The sequence below is a fragment of the Salvelinus namaycush genome, chromosome 15 (genome assembly GCF_016432855.1).
Source record: "Salvelinus namaycush isolate Seneca chromosome 15, SaNama_1.0, whole genome shotgun sequence".
Classification (NCBI taxonomy): Eukaryota; Metazoa; Chordata; class Actinopteri; order Salmoniformes; family Salmonidae; genus Salvelinus; species Salvelinus namaycush.
Window position 1 is genome coordinate 31,948,813 of NC_052321.1, and position 14,488 is coordinate 31,963,300.

Here is a 14,488-nt window from a genome sequence, read left to right on the forward strand (position 1 = left end):
TTTTGTGCTTCCGTTTGGTTCTTAAAAAAGGTAAAAGGTTACCGTTGCAAGACGTAATGAATACACCTCTGGTCTTGAAGTCACCTAGTCTAGCTAGTGCTAGCTAACTTCTTTCGCCAATTAGCTTCAGCCAGCTGGTGTAAGACAGTGGCAAATTTGGTTTGACATTGTCTAGTCTTTCTCTGGGGCTAGTTTGGGACAGTCAATAAATTACACAATGTAAATGGACAATATTTTCATGTTGCACATATTTTAGTTGTCTCATTAAATGGTTTCAATATTTGCATATGAATTTCTAAAATGTATAGTTGGTTTGAGGATAACTCATAGAAATTTGGAGCTATTGACCACCAAAATATTGTTCCGTGTACATTGTGTAATTTACTGACGGTCCCCTAACAAGCAACATAGGGATATCAAATGTCAAACCAACTGTACACTTTGTAGTACATTGACACCAGAATACAGTGCATTTGGAAAGTATTCAAACCCTTTGACTTTGTCCACGTTTTATTATGTTACAGCCTTATTCTAAAATGAATTAAATATATATTGTTACCTCAATCTATACACAATACTCCATAATGACAAAGTGAAAACCGGTTTAGAAATGTTTGCACATTGATTACAAATAAAAAAACATACCATATTTACATAAGTATTCAGACCCTTTGCTATGAGACTTGAAATTGAGCGCAGATGCATCCGGTTTCCAGTGAACCTCCTTGAGATGTTTCTACAACTTGGAGTCCACCTGGGGTAAATTCAATTGATTGGACATAATTTGGAAAGGCACACCTGTCTATATAAGGTCCCACAGTTGACAGTGCATGTCAAAGCAAAAAAGACACCTAAAGACTCCCAGACCATGACAAACAAGATTCTCTGGTCTGACGAAACCTAGATTGAACTCTTTGGCCTGAATGCCAAATGTCACATCTGGAGGAAACCTGGCACCATCCCTACGGTTAAGCGTGGTGGTGGCAGCATCATGCTGCGGGGATGTTTTTCAGCAGGAGGGACTGGGAGACTAGTCAGGATCAAGGGAAAGATAAACAGAGCAAAGTACAGAGAGATACTTGATGAAAACTTGCTCCAGAGCACTCAGGACCTCAGACTGGGGCGAAGGTTCACCTTCCAATGGGACAATGACCCTAAGCACACAGCCAAGACAAGCCAGAAGTGGCTTCGGGACAAGTCGAACATCTCTGGAGACCTGAAAATAGCTCTGCAGTGAAGCTCCCCATCCAACCTGACAGAGCTTGAGAGGATCTGCAGAGAAGAATGTGAGAAACTCCCCAAGTGCATGTGCCAAGCTTGTAGCGTTGTACCCAAGAAGACTCGAGGCTGTAATTGCTGCCAAAAGGTGCTTCAACAAAGTACCGAGTAAAAGGTCAGAATTTTTATGTAAATGTGATCAGTTTATTTTATTTATACATTTGCAAAAAATTCTAAAAACCTGTTTTTGCTTGGTCATTATGGGGTAGTGTGTGTAGATTGAGGGGGGGACAATTTAATCCATTTTAGAATAAGGCTGCAACGTAACAAAATGTGGAACAAGTCAAGGGGTCTGAAAACCTTCCGAACGCACTGTAAATGTTTGACTCAGATACCACATAAGCCGTTTCCAAAATGAGAAGTTGCTTTTTAAGCGCAGTCGCTCTTTAATGTAGGGAATACTACATTACTACTAATTGAGCTATTTGTTAACTTCACTTCAATATCTCTTATAGGAGAGCAGGCAGAGTGGCAAGCCTGACGAATATAGGCTAGTGATGGGGGGGGGGGGGGGGGGGGGGTCGTTCATTACTTAACACAATATTATTTAGATACTTTGACTCCAAGTATCGCAAACAAATATATACAGTACCAGTCAAAAGCTTGGACATACCTACTCATTTCAGGGTTTTTCTTTAGTTTTACTATTTTCTACATTGTAGAATAATAGTGAGGACATCAACACTATGAAATAACACATATGGAATCATGTAGTAACCAAAAAAAAGTGTTAAACAAATCAAAATATAGCCACCCTTTGCCTTGATGACAGCTTTGCACACTCTTGGCATTCTCTCAACCAGCTTCCAGGCTGCATCACATCTGGTCGTGATTGGGAATCCCATAGGGCGGCGCACAATTGGCCCAGCGTCGTCCGGGTTTGGTCGGGGTAGGTCGTCATTGTAAATAAGTATTTGGTCTTAACTTACTTGCATAGTTAAATAAAGGTTAAATCAATTAGAATTCATGAGGTAGTTACCTGGAATGCATTTCAATTAACAGGTGTGCCGTGTTAAAAGATCATTTGTGGAATTTCTTTCCTTCTTAATGCATTTGAGCCAATCATTTGTGTTGTGACAAGTTAGGGGTGGTATACAGAAGATACCAAATAGGGCTAACAGACCAAGTCCATATCATGGCAAGAACAGCTCAAATAAGCAAAGATAAACAACAGTCCATTACTTTAAAACATGAAGGTCAGTCAATCTGGAAAATTTCAAGAACTTTGAAGGTTTCTTCAAGTGCAGTCGCAAAACCCATCAAGCGCTATGATGAAACTGGCTCTCATGAGGACCGCCACAGGAAAGGAAGACCCAGGGTTACCTCTACTGAAGAGGATACGTTCACTAGGAGTTACCAGCCTCAGAAATTGCAGCCCAAATAAATGCTTCAGAGTTCAAGTAACAGACACATCTCAACATCAACTGTTCAGAGGAGACTATGTAAATCAGGCCTTCATGGTCTAATTGCTGCAAAGAAACCACTACTAAAGGACACCAATAATAAGAAGAGACTTGCTTGGGCCAAGAAACATGAGCAATGGACATTAGACCGGTGGAGTCCAAATTTGAGATTTTTGGCCGCCGTGTCTTTGTGAGACGCAGAGTAGGTGAACTGATGGATCTCAGCATGTGTGGTTTCCACCGTGAAGCATGGAGGTGGTGTAAAAACAGTAAATATTAATAAAAACCCTTGAATGAGTAGGTGTCCAAACTTTATACTGGTACTGTATGCTTTTGTTAGGTAGCGTTAATTAGCACTAGTTGGCTGTACCTGCGCCACAACTGTGGTATTTTTCGTCCTATAGCTTGTTCTCCATCTTCTTTTTAACTAGCGAGTCAACATGTTTTCAGCACTTTTATTTTCTTGACTGATCAAAACTCGTTTTCTCATGCGCCATCGTCTCTCTGCAGCAGACATACAGTGCTTACAGAAAGTCTACACACTCTGTGGATGTCTTCACATTTTATTGTGTTACAAAGTGGGATTAAAACAGATTTAATTGTCATTTTCTGGCAACGATCTACACAAAATACTCTATTGTCAAAGTGGAATAATTTAAGTTTTTCTAGAAGATGAATGAAAAATAAAACAGTAATATATCTTGATTAGATCAGTTTTCACCCCCCTGAGTCAATACATGTTAGAATCACCAACTACAGCTGTAAGTCTTGTTGGGTAAGTATCAATATTTTCCCATTATTCTTTTTAAAAATTCTTCAAGCTCTTTAAGTTGTTGGGGATCATGGCTAGACAGCGACTTTCAAGTCTTGCCATAGATTTAAGTCAATTTGTGTCAAAACTGTTACTTGGTCACTCAGGAACATTCACCGTCTTCTTGGTAAGCAACTCCAGTTTAGATTGACCTTGTGTTTAAAGTTATTGTTCTGCTGAAAGGTGAATTCATCTCCCAGTATCTGGTGTAAAGCAGACTGAACCAGGTATATTTTTAATTCTTCTTTTCACTTCTTTTAGGTCATTATTGTGGAGTCACTACAATGTTGTTGATCCATCCTCAGTTTTCCCCCCATCACAGCCACTGAACTCTGTAGCCGTTTTCAAATCACCAATGGCCTCATGGTGACATCCCTTTGCAGTTTTCTTCCCATCCTGCAGCTCAGTTCAGAAGGACAACTGCATTTTTGATGTGTCTGTGTGGTTGTTTAATAAATCATCCACAGCATAATTATTAAATTGACTGTGCTTCAAGATATAGTCAATGTCTGATTTGTTATTTTTACCCATCTACCAATCACTGCCCTTCTTCATGAGGCTTTTATAAAAGCTCCCTGGTCTTTGCAGTTGAATCTGTGCATGAAATTCAATACTTGATGTATGTATGGGGGACAGAGGAAGGGGAAAGACATTTAACCCAACCCCTCAATCAGGTAGTCATACAAAAATCGTGTCAGCTATTATTTCACACAAAGTGAGTTCATATAACTTATGTGATTTGTTAAGCCAAATGTTGCTTCCCAAAACAAAGGGGATGAATACTTATGCAAAAAATATATATTTTAGTAATTTAATTTGTATTAATTTGTAGAATTACCTTTTCACTTTGATGGAGTATTTTGGGGAGATCATTGACAAAAATAATTAATTAAAATATATTTCAATCCCACTTTGCCTTGCAACAAAATGTGAAAAAAGTTCAAGGGGGTGTAGTGCTTCTATAGTGAGCATTATGTTTAGAACATCCAATCACAATATCGAATCGCAATACATATCGTATCGTCACCTAAGTACCGTGATAATATCGTGAGGTCTCTGGAAATTCCCAGCCCATCCAAATACAGTAAGTACACTATCAGAGATCAAATTGCCACAACGATCCTAATTCCTGTTAAAGCACTTCTGCTAAAAGCTGTGGAAATCCCCCCTGCCCTCAGACCACCCTTGCAACACCGCCCTTGGACCAATCCCAGCACAGCTAGCAAAGCCAGTATCGGCCTAGCTGCTACGTACGTGTGAGGTCACAGGGTTGAGATGTGTAACGGTCAGTCTGGGGATACAGTGAGCTCACAGACCCAAATTAACAGGCTGACAAAGTAATGGACTGTATTGGAGCAGGAATAGACATGGCCTACTCACAACACATTACCCGCTGTACAGCTGTCCTGTAAATGGGTGCAAAAATAATGGCCGACTTTTAGAGCTTTGTCATCACCGACATAACATATACCTACCACTTCACTGCAAAGGAACACTGCTTAGGCCTATTCACACAGTCCTAAATGTATCCAAGTGTATTTTAGATTTGCCTGTCTGTCTACTTGTTTATGTGGCTTAGTGTACAAGCCATCTTTCATCAATAATCAACAAATAAAAAGAGTACAATCAGTGAAATCATAATTTCAATCAATCAATGTTTCACAACCATGGCGGCAGGTAGCCTAGTGGTTAGAGCGTTGGGCCAGTAACCGAAAGGATGCTAGATCGAATCCTCGAGCTATCAAGGATTTGTTCTTAACTGACGTGCCTAGTTAAATAGAGGAAATATTTTTTTTTTAAACATAAAAAATGTCAGAAACTGTCAAATGTTTTCACAGTTCGGACCGTTTTCAGCAGCCAAGGTAGACTATTAAGTGGAACCGCTATTTTCAGCTCATCTACTTACAGATGTTATGCATAATCAAGAAAGACCTGTGGAAGAACATTTCAGTGGTCTAATTAGCACAGATGTTTTAGGGATAGAGAGTATTGATATAGTAGTGCACCAGTCCTAAGGAAACACCTGAGGCCTAGTGGAAAATGACCACCAAATCAAGCACAATGAAAGAATGATGTGAATAAGACACTGACTGCACACACACACTATGAACATAGGCCTACATTGAGTTAGTGATTTCAATTTCAACAAGATAGAACTACATTGGGGAAACATTTGTGTTTGACCAGATTCAATGCTATTTTACTGTAAACAAATTGACAGACTTTCAGCACGCTTATAGGGAAGGACATTCAACAAGCACAGCACATACACAAATGACTGATGATTGGCTGAGAAATTATAATAAAAAGATAGCAAGAGCTGTTTTGTTAAGACTTCAGTGTGGCTTTTGACATTATCGATCATAATCTGCTGAAGGAAAAACGTACGTGTTATGGCTTTACACCCCCTCTTATATCGTGGATAAAGAGTTACCTGTCTAACAGAACACAGAGGGTGTTCTTTAAATGGAAGCCTCTCCAACATAATCCAGGTAGAATCAGGAATTCCCCAGGGCAGCTGTCTAGGCCCCTTACATTTTTCAATCTTTACTAATGACCGCTGGCCTTGAGTAAAGCCAGTGTGGCTATGTATACGGATGACTCAACACGATACACGTCAGCTACTACACTTAACAAAGAGCTGCAGTTAGTTTCAGAATGGGTGGCAAGGAATAATATAAGTTAGTCCTAAATATTTCAAAAACTAAAAGCATTGTACTTGGGACAAATCATTCACTAAACCTCAACTAAATCTTGTAATAAATAATGTGGAAATTTTGCAAGTTGAGGTGACCCTGGATTGTAAACTGTCATGGTCAAAACGTGTTGATACAACAGTAGCTAAGATGGGGAGAAGTGTGCCCATAATAAAAAGTGCTACCCTGCCTTTTTAACAACACTATCAACAAAGTCCTACAGGCTCTAGTTGTCACACCTGGACTACTGTTCAGTCGTGTAGTCAGGTGCCACAAACAGGGGCCTTGGAAAATTACAATTGGCTCAGAACAGGGCAGCACGGTTGGCCCTTAAATGTACATGAGAGCTAACATTAATGATATGCATGTAAATCTCTCATGGCTCAAAGTGGAGGAGAGATTCACTTCATCATTACTTGTTTTTGTAAGAAGTGTTGACACGCTGAATGCACCAAGCTGTCTGTTTAAACTACTAGCACACAGCTCAGACACCCATACATACAGACTATGGGAGGTGAACAGAACAGACTATGGGAGGCGCACAGTACTACACAGTGCCATGGCTACATCCACATCAGGTAACTGAAGCAAGCAGTAGATTTTTTTTTTTTTATGTAAGTGTGAAGAGACACAGACAGGCACAGACACACACTCTACACACATGTGCACATGGATGTTGTATTGTAATATGTGGTGGTGGAGTGGTATGAAATGTAATGTCATTTTAATACTGTATGTAACTGTCTTATGTTGCTGGACCCCAGGAAAAGTAGCTGTAATGGGGATCCATAATGAAAACAAATACATTGTATCAGTAGGATAACAAACACCAATCCTGTCAAACTTTCCTTGTGGTAAAACACTCAGCCTCAACATACAAAAAAATAAAACCCAAATACAACAGTCACTGCCTCTCCGTGTTAATAATGATATTCTTTATTTCCACAGACAGATTCTAAACAGAAAGAAAAGGGCTCGGTCAGGCTGCCATTCCTCTGTCTGTCTTCTACAGCCAGGGCAAAGGAAGAGCAGAGCGCATAAGAATGGTTCTAAATATGCCCTGGCATTCTTAGTGACCTATAAAGTTAGATTTAACCCAGATAGCGTTTATTTCCAGGCTTGGTGTGATTTGTGCTAACAGGGCTGACTGCCCTGATTGATGTGGATGAATCGCAAAGCAACTCACCCAATAGGAGGTGCAGCTGACCAAAATAATCTAGGCTTGCTTCATTAATGTAAAATGCATGTTGTTTTATCAATACAAAGTTGAACAATATTACAGCATCTTATGGCAAATTAGGCAGGTCATACTAGTTATTTCTGTTGACAAGACAAGTAACTATCATATTGATCTTCACTGTAATCATATTGATCTTTAACTGTAAAATACATACATACAACACACACACAGTACCAGTCAAAAGTTGACACACCTTCTTCAAGGGTTTTTCTTTATTTGTACAATTTTCTACATTGTAGAATAATAGTGAAGACATCAAAACTTTGAAATAACACATATGGAATCATGTAGTAACCCAAAATTAGTGTTAAACAAATCTAAATATATTTATATTTTAGATTCTTCAAAGTAGCCACCCGTTGCCTTGATGACAGCTTCGCACACTGTTGGCATTCTCTCAACCAGCTTCATGAGTTAGTCACCTAGAATGCATTTCAATTAACAGGTTAATTTGTGGAATTTCTTTCCTTCATTATGAGTCCAAATTTGAGATTTTTGGTTCCAACCACCGTGTCTTTGTGAGACTCCGAGTTGGTGAACGGATGATCTCCACATGTGTGGTTCCCACCGTGGAGCATGGAGGAGGAGGTGTGATGGAGCTTTGCTGGTGACACTGTCTGTGATATTTAGAATTCAAGGAACACTTAACCAGCATGGCTACCACAGTATTCTGCAGCGATACGCCATCCCATCTGGTTTGTGCTTAGTGGGACTATCATTTGTTTTCAACAGGACAATGACCCAACACACCTCCAGGCTGTGTAAGGGCTATTTGACCAAGAAGGAGAGTGATGGAGCGCTGCATCAGATGACCTGGCCTCCACAATCATCCGACAACCTAATTGAGATAGTTTGGGATGAGTTGGCCCGCAGAGTGAAGGAAAAGCAGCCAACAAGTGTTTAGCCTATGTGGGAACTCCTTCAAGACAGTTGGAAAAGCATTCCAGGTGAAGCTGGTTGAGAGAAATGCCAAGGATTTGCAACGCTGTCAAGGCAAAGGTTGGCTACTTTGAAGAACCTAATATTTTGGTTTAACACTTTTTACTACATGATTCCATATTTGTTATTTCATAGCATTGTTGTCTTCACTACTATGTATTCTACAATGTAGAAAACAGTAAAAATAATGAAAAATCTGTGAATACATTTATATAAAGATATTTTTGTTACTGTACATGAACCCTAACATAACTAAAACTTGCTAATTTTCTGGCCATCTAGTGAGACAATCAATCCTCTACAGGGTCATGACATCTAGTTGTCGCTTCACTAGTCCTGGGGGGGGGCACAGACAGACCGTGGCTACAGGGATGCAGAAGCCTGTGCAGCCTTATATCCATTCCAATCTATTGACTGGTAGGCCTTGAATCAGTGTGCAGAGTGAGAGTCATGCTGAAGGTATGTGTCACTGAGCAAGTCAGTACAGGGGGAGTCAACCTCCCATCTGCCACCACTCAAATCAAAATCAAATCAAATCTTATTGGTCGCATACACATGGTTAGCAGATGTTAATGAGTGTAGCGAAATGCTTGTGCTTCTAGTTCCGACTATGCAGTAATATCTAACAGTAATCTAACAAATTCACAACAACTACCTTATACACACACAAATGTAAAGGGATGAATAGAATATGTACATATACTTATAAGGATTAGCAATGGCGTGCGGCATAGGCAAGATGCAGTAGATGGTATAGAATACAGTATATACATATGAGATGAGTAATGTAGGATATGTAAACATTATTAAAGTGGTGTTATTTAAAGTGACACCTTTATTAAGTCCATTTATTTAAGTGGGCAGAGATGTGAGCCTGCATGTTGGCAGCAGCCTCTCTATGTTAGTGATGGCTGTTTAACTGATGGCCTTGAGATAGAAGCTGTTTTTCAGTCTCTCGGTCCCACTTCAACTGTCTGGAGTGGGGTGTGTTCAAACAATACAAGTACTATACTCTCTCTGGCACTGCTTGCATTTCAACACCTCCACATTTCTTAATACAATCACAACACTGAACCAACATTCACTTTCATATCTGCAAGACTGCCAGGTAGTCTCGACAGGTCAGATAACGTTAGCTGATGTCATTTTATAAAACATGTCAAAATGTCATAAAATAAACCACAACGGAAAAACTTTATTAAATTGACCAAGATCACATCCGTGACACAAAAGTGAATTCTAAAAGTTATGTAGCTAGATTGCTGACTAAGCCTAAAGCGAATTGTTTTACTTGTTCGATCGTAAATGACAGTGCAGTGTGTCAGACTGTGTCTGGGGCCTTGTGACAGTTAGCTAGCTAGCTAACTTTGTTTATGTTAGCTTGCTAACAACATGCACAAACCATCCAAATGGCATCAGACTACATGTTTATTTTTCATTTATTTATTTATTTTAAAAAAAACTTTAAGTTAAAAAGATTGCAGACTTTATATGATCAACAATATGGGATGTATCCCTTTTCAATATGTTTTAGTTAACTAGCTAACATCGGCTAGCCTGTCGGTGACTCAAGAGGACCCAGCCAAGTTGTCGCCATAATGACCAAACCAAAATGGCTGCTCTCAGAGATTAGTTGACAGTCAGCTGGATTCGGTTTGATTAGAGCCTTCTGTATTTCAACGACTCTCTAAAATGAAACGACTAAATAAGTAGCACAGCAGCAAGAGTGAACGGTATTCATAAAACTACGGGTAAGACATTGCAAACAAATCAACTTGATATTCCACTTTATCACATACTATCTAGCCAGCATTTGTCAGCCGGTGCTAAGCTAATGTTATCCAGCCAGTTAACTGATTCCCGTGGCTAACTATTTGTTATCTAACTGGACACACTATAGTAGGACGTTCACTTGCTATCGAAGCATGGTCATTGAATGCAAAGTGGCTAAAACAAAAGTTGCACACTATCCAGGCAAAATGAATTGTCGCTCAAGCTTCTGTGTTACAGTTAGTTGGCTGAGCTAACGTTAGTATGCTAATAGCTACCTGAAGTTCGGCCCTCTCCACTTCCCAATGAGCTCTCTCCATTTCGAATCGGGCCCATTCGTGCTGGATGTAATGTAAAATACCGGGGATGGTATATTGCTGTGGCCGTGGTATGTCGTCTTGCTGCTGCCCCATCCCTGAGCCACCTCCACTACCGATTTGGGGATTAACGTTGTTATTCCCCTGCTGCTGTCTTGAGGCGGCCATTCCAACTCCTCCGCCGGGGTGTTCATCCATTTTTAAGAAGAGGAAAGTCCCAGCACAATTTGCTGCTTGAATTCGCCTCCCCTCCCCCTTTTCAGATCAGTGTTCCCGTATGAATTTGACGATGCCTTTCACTGAAATGGCTATGCGGTTGTAGTGAGACAGGGCTATGTTTTGGATTTACTCTCAGCGTAAAGATTTGTTGGCCGCCATTAGTCCAATCCTTGGAGTTGGATATGAAAGCCTCCTTACTGCCGGGGGTGGGAGAGAGAATTGTCCCGCGCTGCATGGTGGGACATACTCACCTTTTTCTTTTTTTGGGGGTCATCCAAATACATTAGGCCGGGCATGCGTGTATACAGTTAGTCTGTACAGCACAGACACATTGTGAACCAGATCAATAATAGAAATAGGATTCTATCAGGGTTTGTTTGCATGACTCAGGGAGCCATCTCATATCCAGCACTATGTTGCTGACTGCATTGTTTGCTGACTGCAGATTGGGGATCTTGACTGTTAGTTTAGCTTGGCCATAGTCCTTCTGACTGCTGAATGGGATATGTAGTTAACTGATCAGTTACAGATGCATAAACAAAAAAAAGGGGTATTACACAAAGACTTTGTGCATGATTTGCAATGACACCATTTATATATATAATTATTTCCTGTTTTGCAGATACACTGGATTTAGAGATCACAATGATCAAGTTCCTTCTGATGGTTAACAAGCAGGGCCAGACCCGCCTGTCTAAGTATTATGAGCAGGTGGACATTGAGAAGAGGCCTTCTCTGGAGACTGATGTTGTCAAGAGATGCCTGTCACGCAAAAAAGAAGAGGTCTCTCTCAATCACATTATTAGAAAAAAATGTTTGGTTTGGTTTACTTTCAGGGGTATAACACAACAGTGAGAAGACAATGCATAACTGGGGGGTTAGACAAGACAATGCATAACTGGGGGGTTAGACAAGACAATACAGGACAGAATGAAATCTAGTAGAAATTACCTAGACCTAACCTAGTCTGTTATCAGTCTGTTTAGCGATAATTCCAGTCCTTGCCACTCATTGTCATGCTAAACATTTTTGTTTGTATTTATGGTATTCTTCATGCTGAGTTAGTGTGCCACTGAGCTCATCTTGGAATTCACATTCAACTAACTATTGTATTCTATCTAGTGCTCTTTTGTGGAATACAAGGACTTCAAACTAGTGTATCGACAGTATGCTGCTCTCTTCATAGTTGTTGGTATCAGTGACACTGAGGTGAGTTCATCATTTCACTGTTAAGTGTACAAGTATTAGTGTTAACAGATTAAGGTTGAGATTGTATTATTGTGATTATACATGATTCATGGTGTGGGATGTCCTTCTTTCCCACAGAATGAGCTGTCAATCTATGAGCTGGTACACAACTTTGTTGAGGTTCTTGACAAGTACTTTAGTCGTGTGGTGAGTTCAGTCTTTTTATTCTCTACTTCAGCACATTCTTGTTGTATACTAGATTTACTTCACGTTAACTATCCAACCACCTATGCATAGCATTTTAAAGGTCAGTATTTTCTGGGACAAAAACACATTACTCTAAACTGATCGTTCCTCGTTAGAAAAGTAAATTGTTTTTCTCTCCTAACAGAGTGAATTGGATGTATCCTTTACAAATTATTATAACTTGTTTTAATCAGTTTGAGGAAACAAGTCATTGAAACAGAAGCAGGGTCTGTCTGTCTGTCCACCTTCGCATTAGGTGCTTTTCATGTGGCTTGCCAACAGTGCCATTCCAGCCCTGGCATTTAGTATGGCACTGCACAGACTGATGAAGACTACTGTCATTGTCTGAGTCTGGGCTCAGTGGGATTTCAGACTAGCCGGGGTCAGACCAGTCATAAGAATTGGAATGCAACTACAGTCAGTGGTGTTAACGGTTCACTGTTAAGTTGTCAAAGTTGTTCAACCTGACCAGTGACATGTTAATGGTGTAGCCAGAGATATCATTCTTACTAATGGAGAGTGCTCATTGAGCGGGGTAAACAAATACCCTCCTTTACACTGTGATAGGGAATAAATGAGTATTCAATATTGACTTATAGATGATTTAATGACCTTAACTCCAGCTCAGATCATGTTCAACCTGGATAAAGTGCACATCATCATTGATGAGATTATCCAGAATGGACACATAGTGGAGACCAACAAGAACCGCATCCTGGCACCTCTACTTGCTCTGGACAAGATGGCTGAGGCACATTGAGCAGTTGTTTGAACCATAGACTTAGACATCGCATCATTGTATCTGTCCAATTATGACGTCTTTAAGAGCACGGGCAGCGCCATTAAGGCCATCTCCATAATGAAGTACTCCATTTTTTTCTATGAGTTGGGAAACTGAAAGGGTGCACACTGCCACCTAGAGTGTGTTGTTTGAACAGGAATAAAGCAGAGGTTGGCGATTTACTGACACCTGCAGTTATGGAATGTCTTCTCACAAGTATAATTAATTGGCTGATTCCTCCTGGTAACCTGGATGGAATTATGATCCTTGAAGGAAAACCACCCAAAAAAGATATTTTGGTATTTGTTTCATTAGTCCATTGCTGACATAGTCCCAAAATGTTTTGCTTGTCAGCAATCAAGTTAAGATTTGTAACTTTCAAACCATCCCCATATGATGCATTTTGCACCATACAGGGATGATTTCTGTATTTTAATGCCACATTGAAAAATACGAGGTCAAACCATGGTGTCAGAGCTCTAGAAAGAGGCCAGAGTTCCCGAGTTGGATGACCGTTCAAATAGATTTTTCTCCAGTTGGAACCCCTTTTTGTTTTTAACGCACTGAAGTCCGAAATTCCTGAGTTCCCAGTTGTTTTAAACGTGGCACGAAAGTTGCATAACTTGAAAACTTGATTGCTGACAAGCAAAACATGTCAACAATGAAATAAGTACCAAAATATTGTTTTTTGGGTGAAGTTTTCCTTCACATAATTCCATCCAGGTCACCACTTCAAAGTGGTGAAAGTTCAAGGGCGGTGCCCCCTAGAGAATGATGGAGGCCGCTAGTGTCACAGGCCGTATTAGCATGGGCAACTCCATTGAGAGCTTCCACCATTTTAATGTAGTCAACTGGGTGAGACTTTCAACTTCTTTGGATGATTCCTCCTGGTGACCCTATTGAAATCATCGAGAGATCAGCCAATTGTGAAGAAGAAAATTGACTACTTCAAAATGGAGAGCCTCAATGGCACTGCCCATCAGTTCAATTGGCAGACAGATAACCTTATACAAATACAAAGATGAGTTCTCCATGAGCTGCCCATGCTAAAACAGGCTTTTGGACACTAGAGACCTCCATCTAGCTCTATGGTTTGAACAAACTAAGACTAGTGGCAAGAAAAAGTATGTGAACTCTTTGGAATTACCTGAATTTCTGCATAAATTTGTCATAAAATGTGATATAAGTCACAGCGTGCTTAAACTAATAACACAAACAATTATACATTCGTCTTTATTGAACACACCGTGTAAACATTCAGTGTAGGGTGGAAAAAGAATGTGAACCTTTGGATTTAATAACCGGTTGACCCTCCTTTGGCAACAAACTCAACCAAACATTTGAGGTTGCGGATCAGACCTGCACAACGGTCAGGAGGCATTTTGGACCATTCATCTTCACAAAATGGTTTCAGTTCAGCGATATCTGGTGTGCACCGCTCGAGGTCATGCCACAGCTTTTTTTTATTTTATTTTTTTACTTTTTTGAGGTCGAGGTTGAGGTCAGGACTCTGACTGGGCCACTCCAGAAGGCGTATTTTCTTCGGTTGTTGATTTACTTTTGGGTCGTTGTCCTGTTGAGCTTCAATTGTCAGACAGAT

General features: G+C 40.2%; 2 protein-coding genes across 2 annotated transcripts in view; one reads left to right on the forward strand and one right to left on the reverse strand.

Moving 5' to 3' along the window:
• strn3 (striatin, calmodulin binding protein 3) overlaps positions 1-10,900 on the reverse strand; it is a 25,462-nt gene extending 14,562 nt beyond the window's left edge. The window contains exon 1 of the mRNA XM_039009756.1: positions 10,416-10,900. Within this exon, the coding sequence (XP_038865684.1) occupies positions 10,416-10,652 (237 nt within the window). The 5' untranslated portion in view covers positions 10,653-10,900. The remainder of the gene's footprint in view (positions 1-10,415) is intronic.
• On the forward strand, positions 9,937-14,426 carry ap4s1 (adaptor related protein complex 4 subunit sigma 1). The gene is made up of 6 exons (XM_039009757.1): positions 9,937-10,118; positions 11,296-11,456; positions 11,796-11,882; positions 12,000-12,068; positions 12,253-12,264; positions 12,736-14,426. Exons 2-6 carry the CDS (start codon positions 11,319-11,321, stop codon positions 12,865-12,867), a joined length of 438 nt encoding a protein of 145 aa, XP_038865685.1. The 5' UTR covers positions 9,937-10,118; positions 11,296-11,318; the 3' UTR covers positions 12,868-14,426.
• Positions 14,427-14,488: the final 62 nt, after the last annotated feature.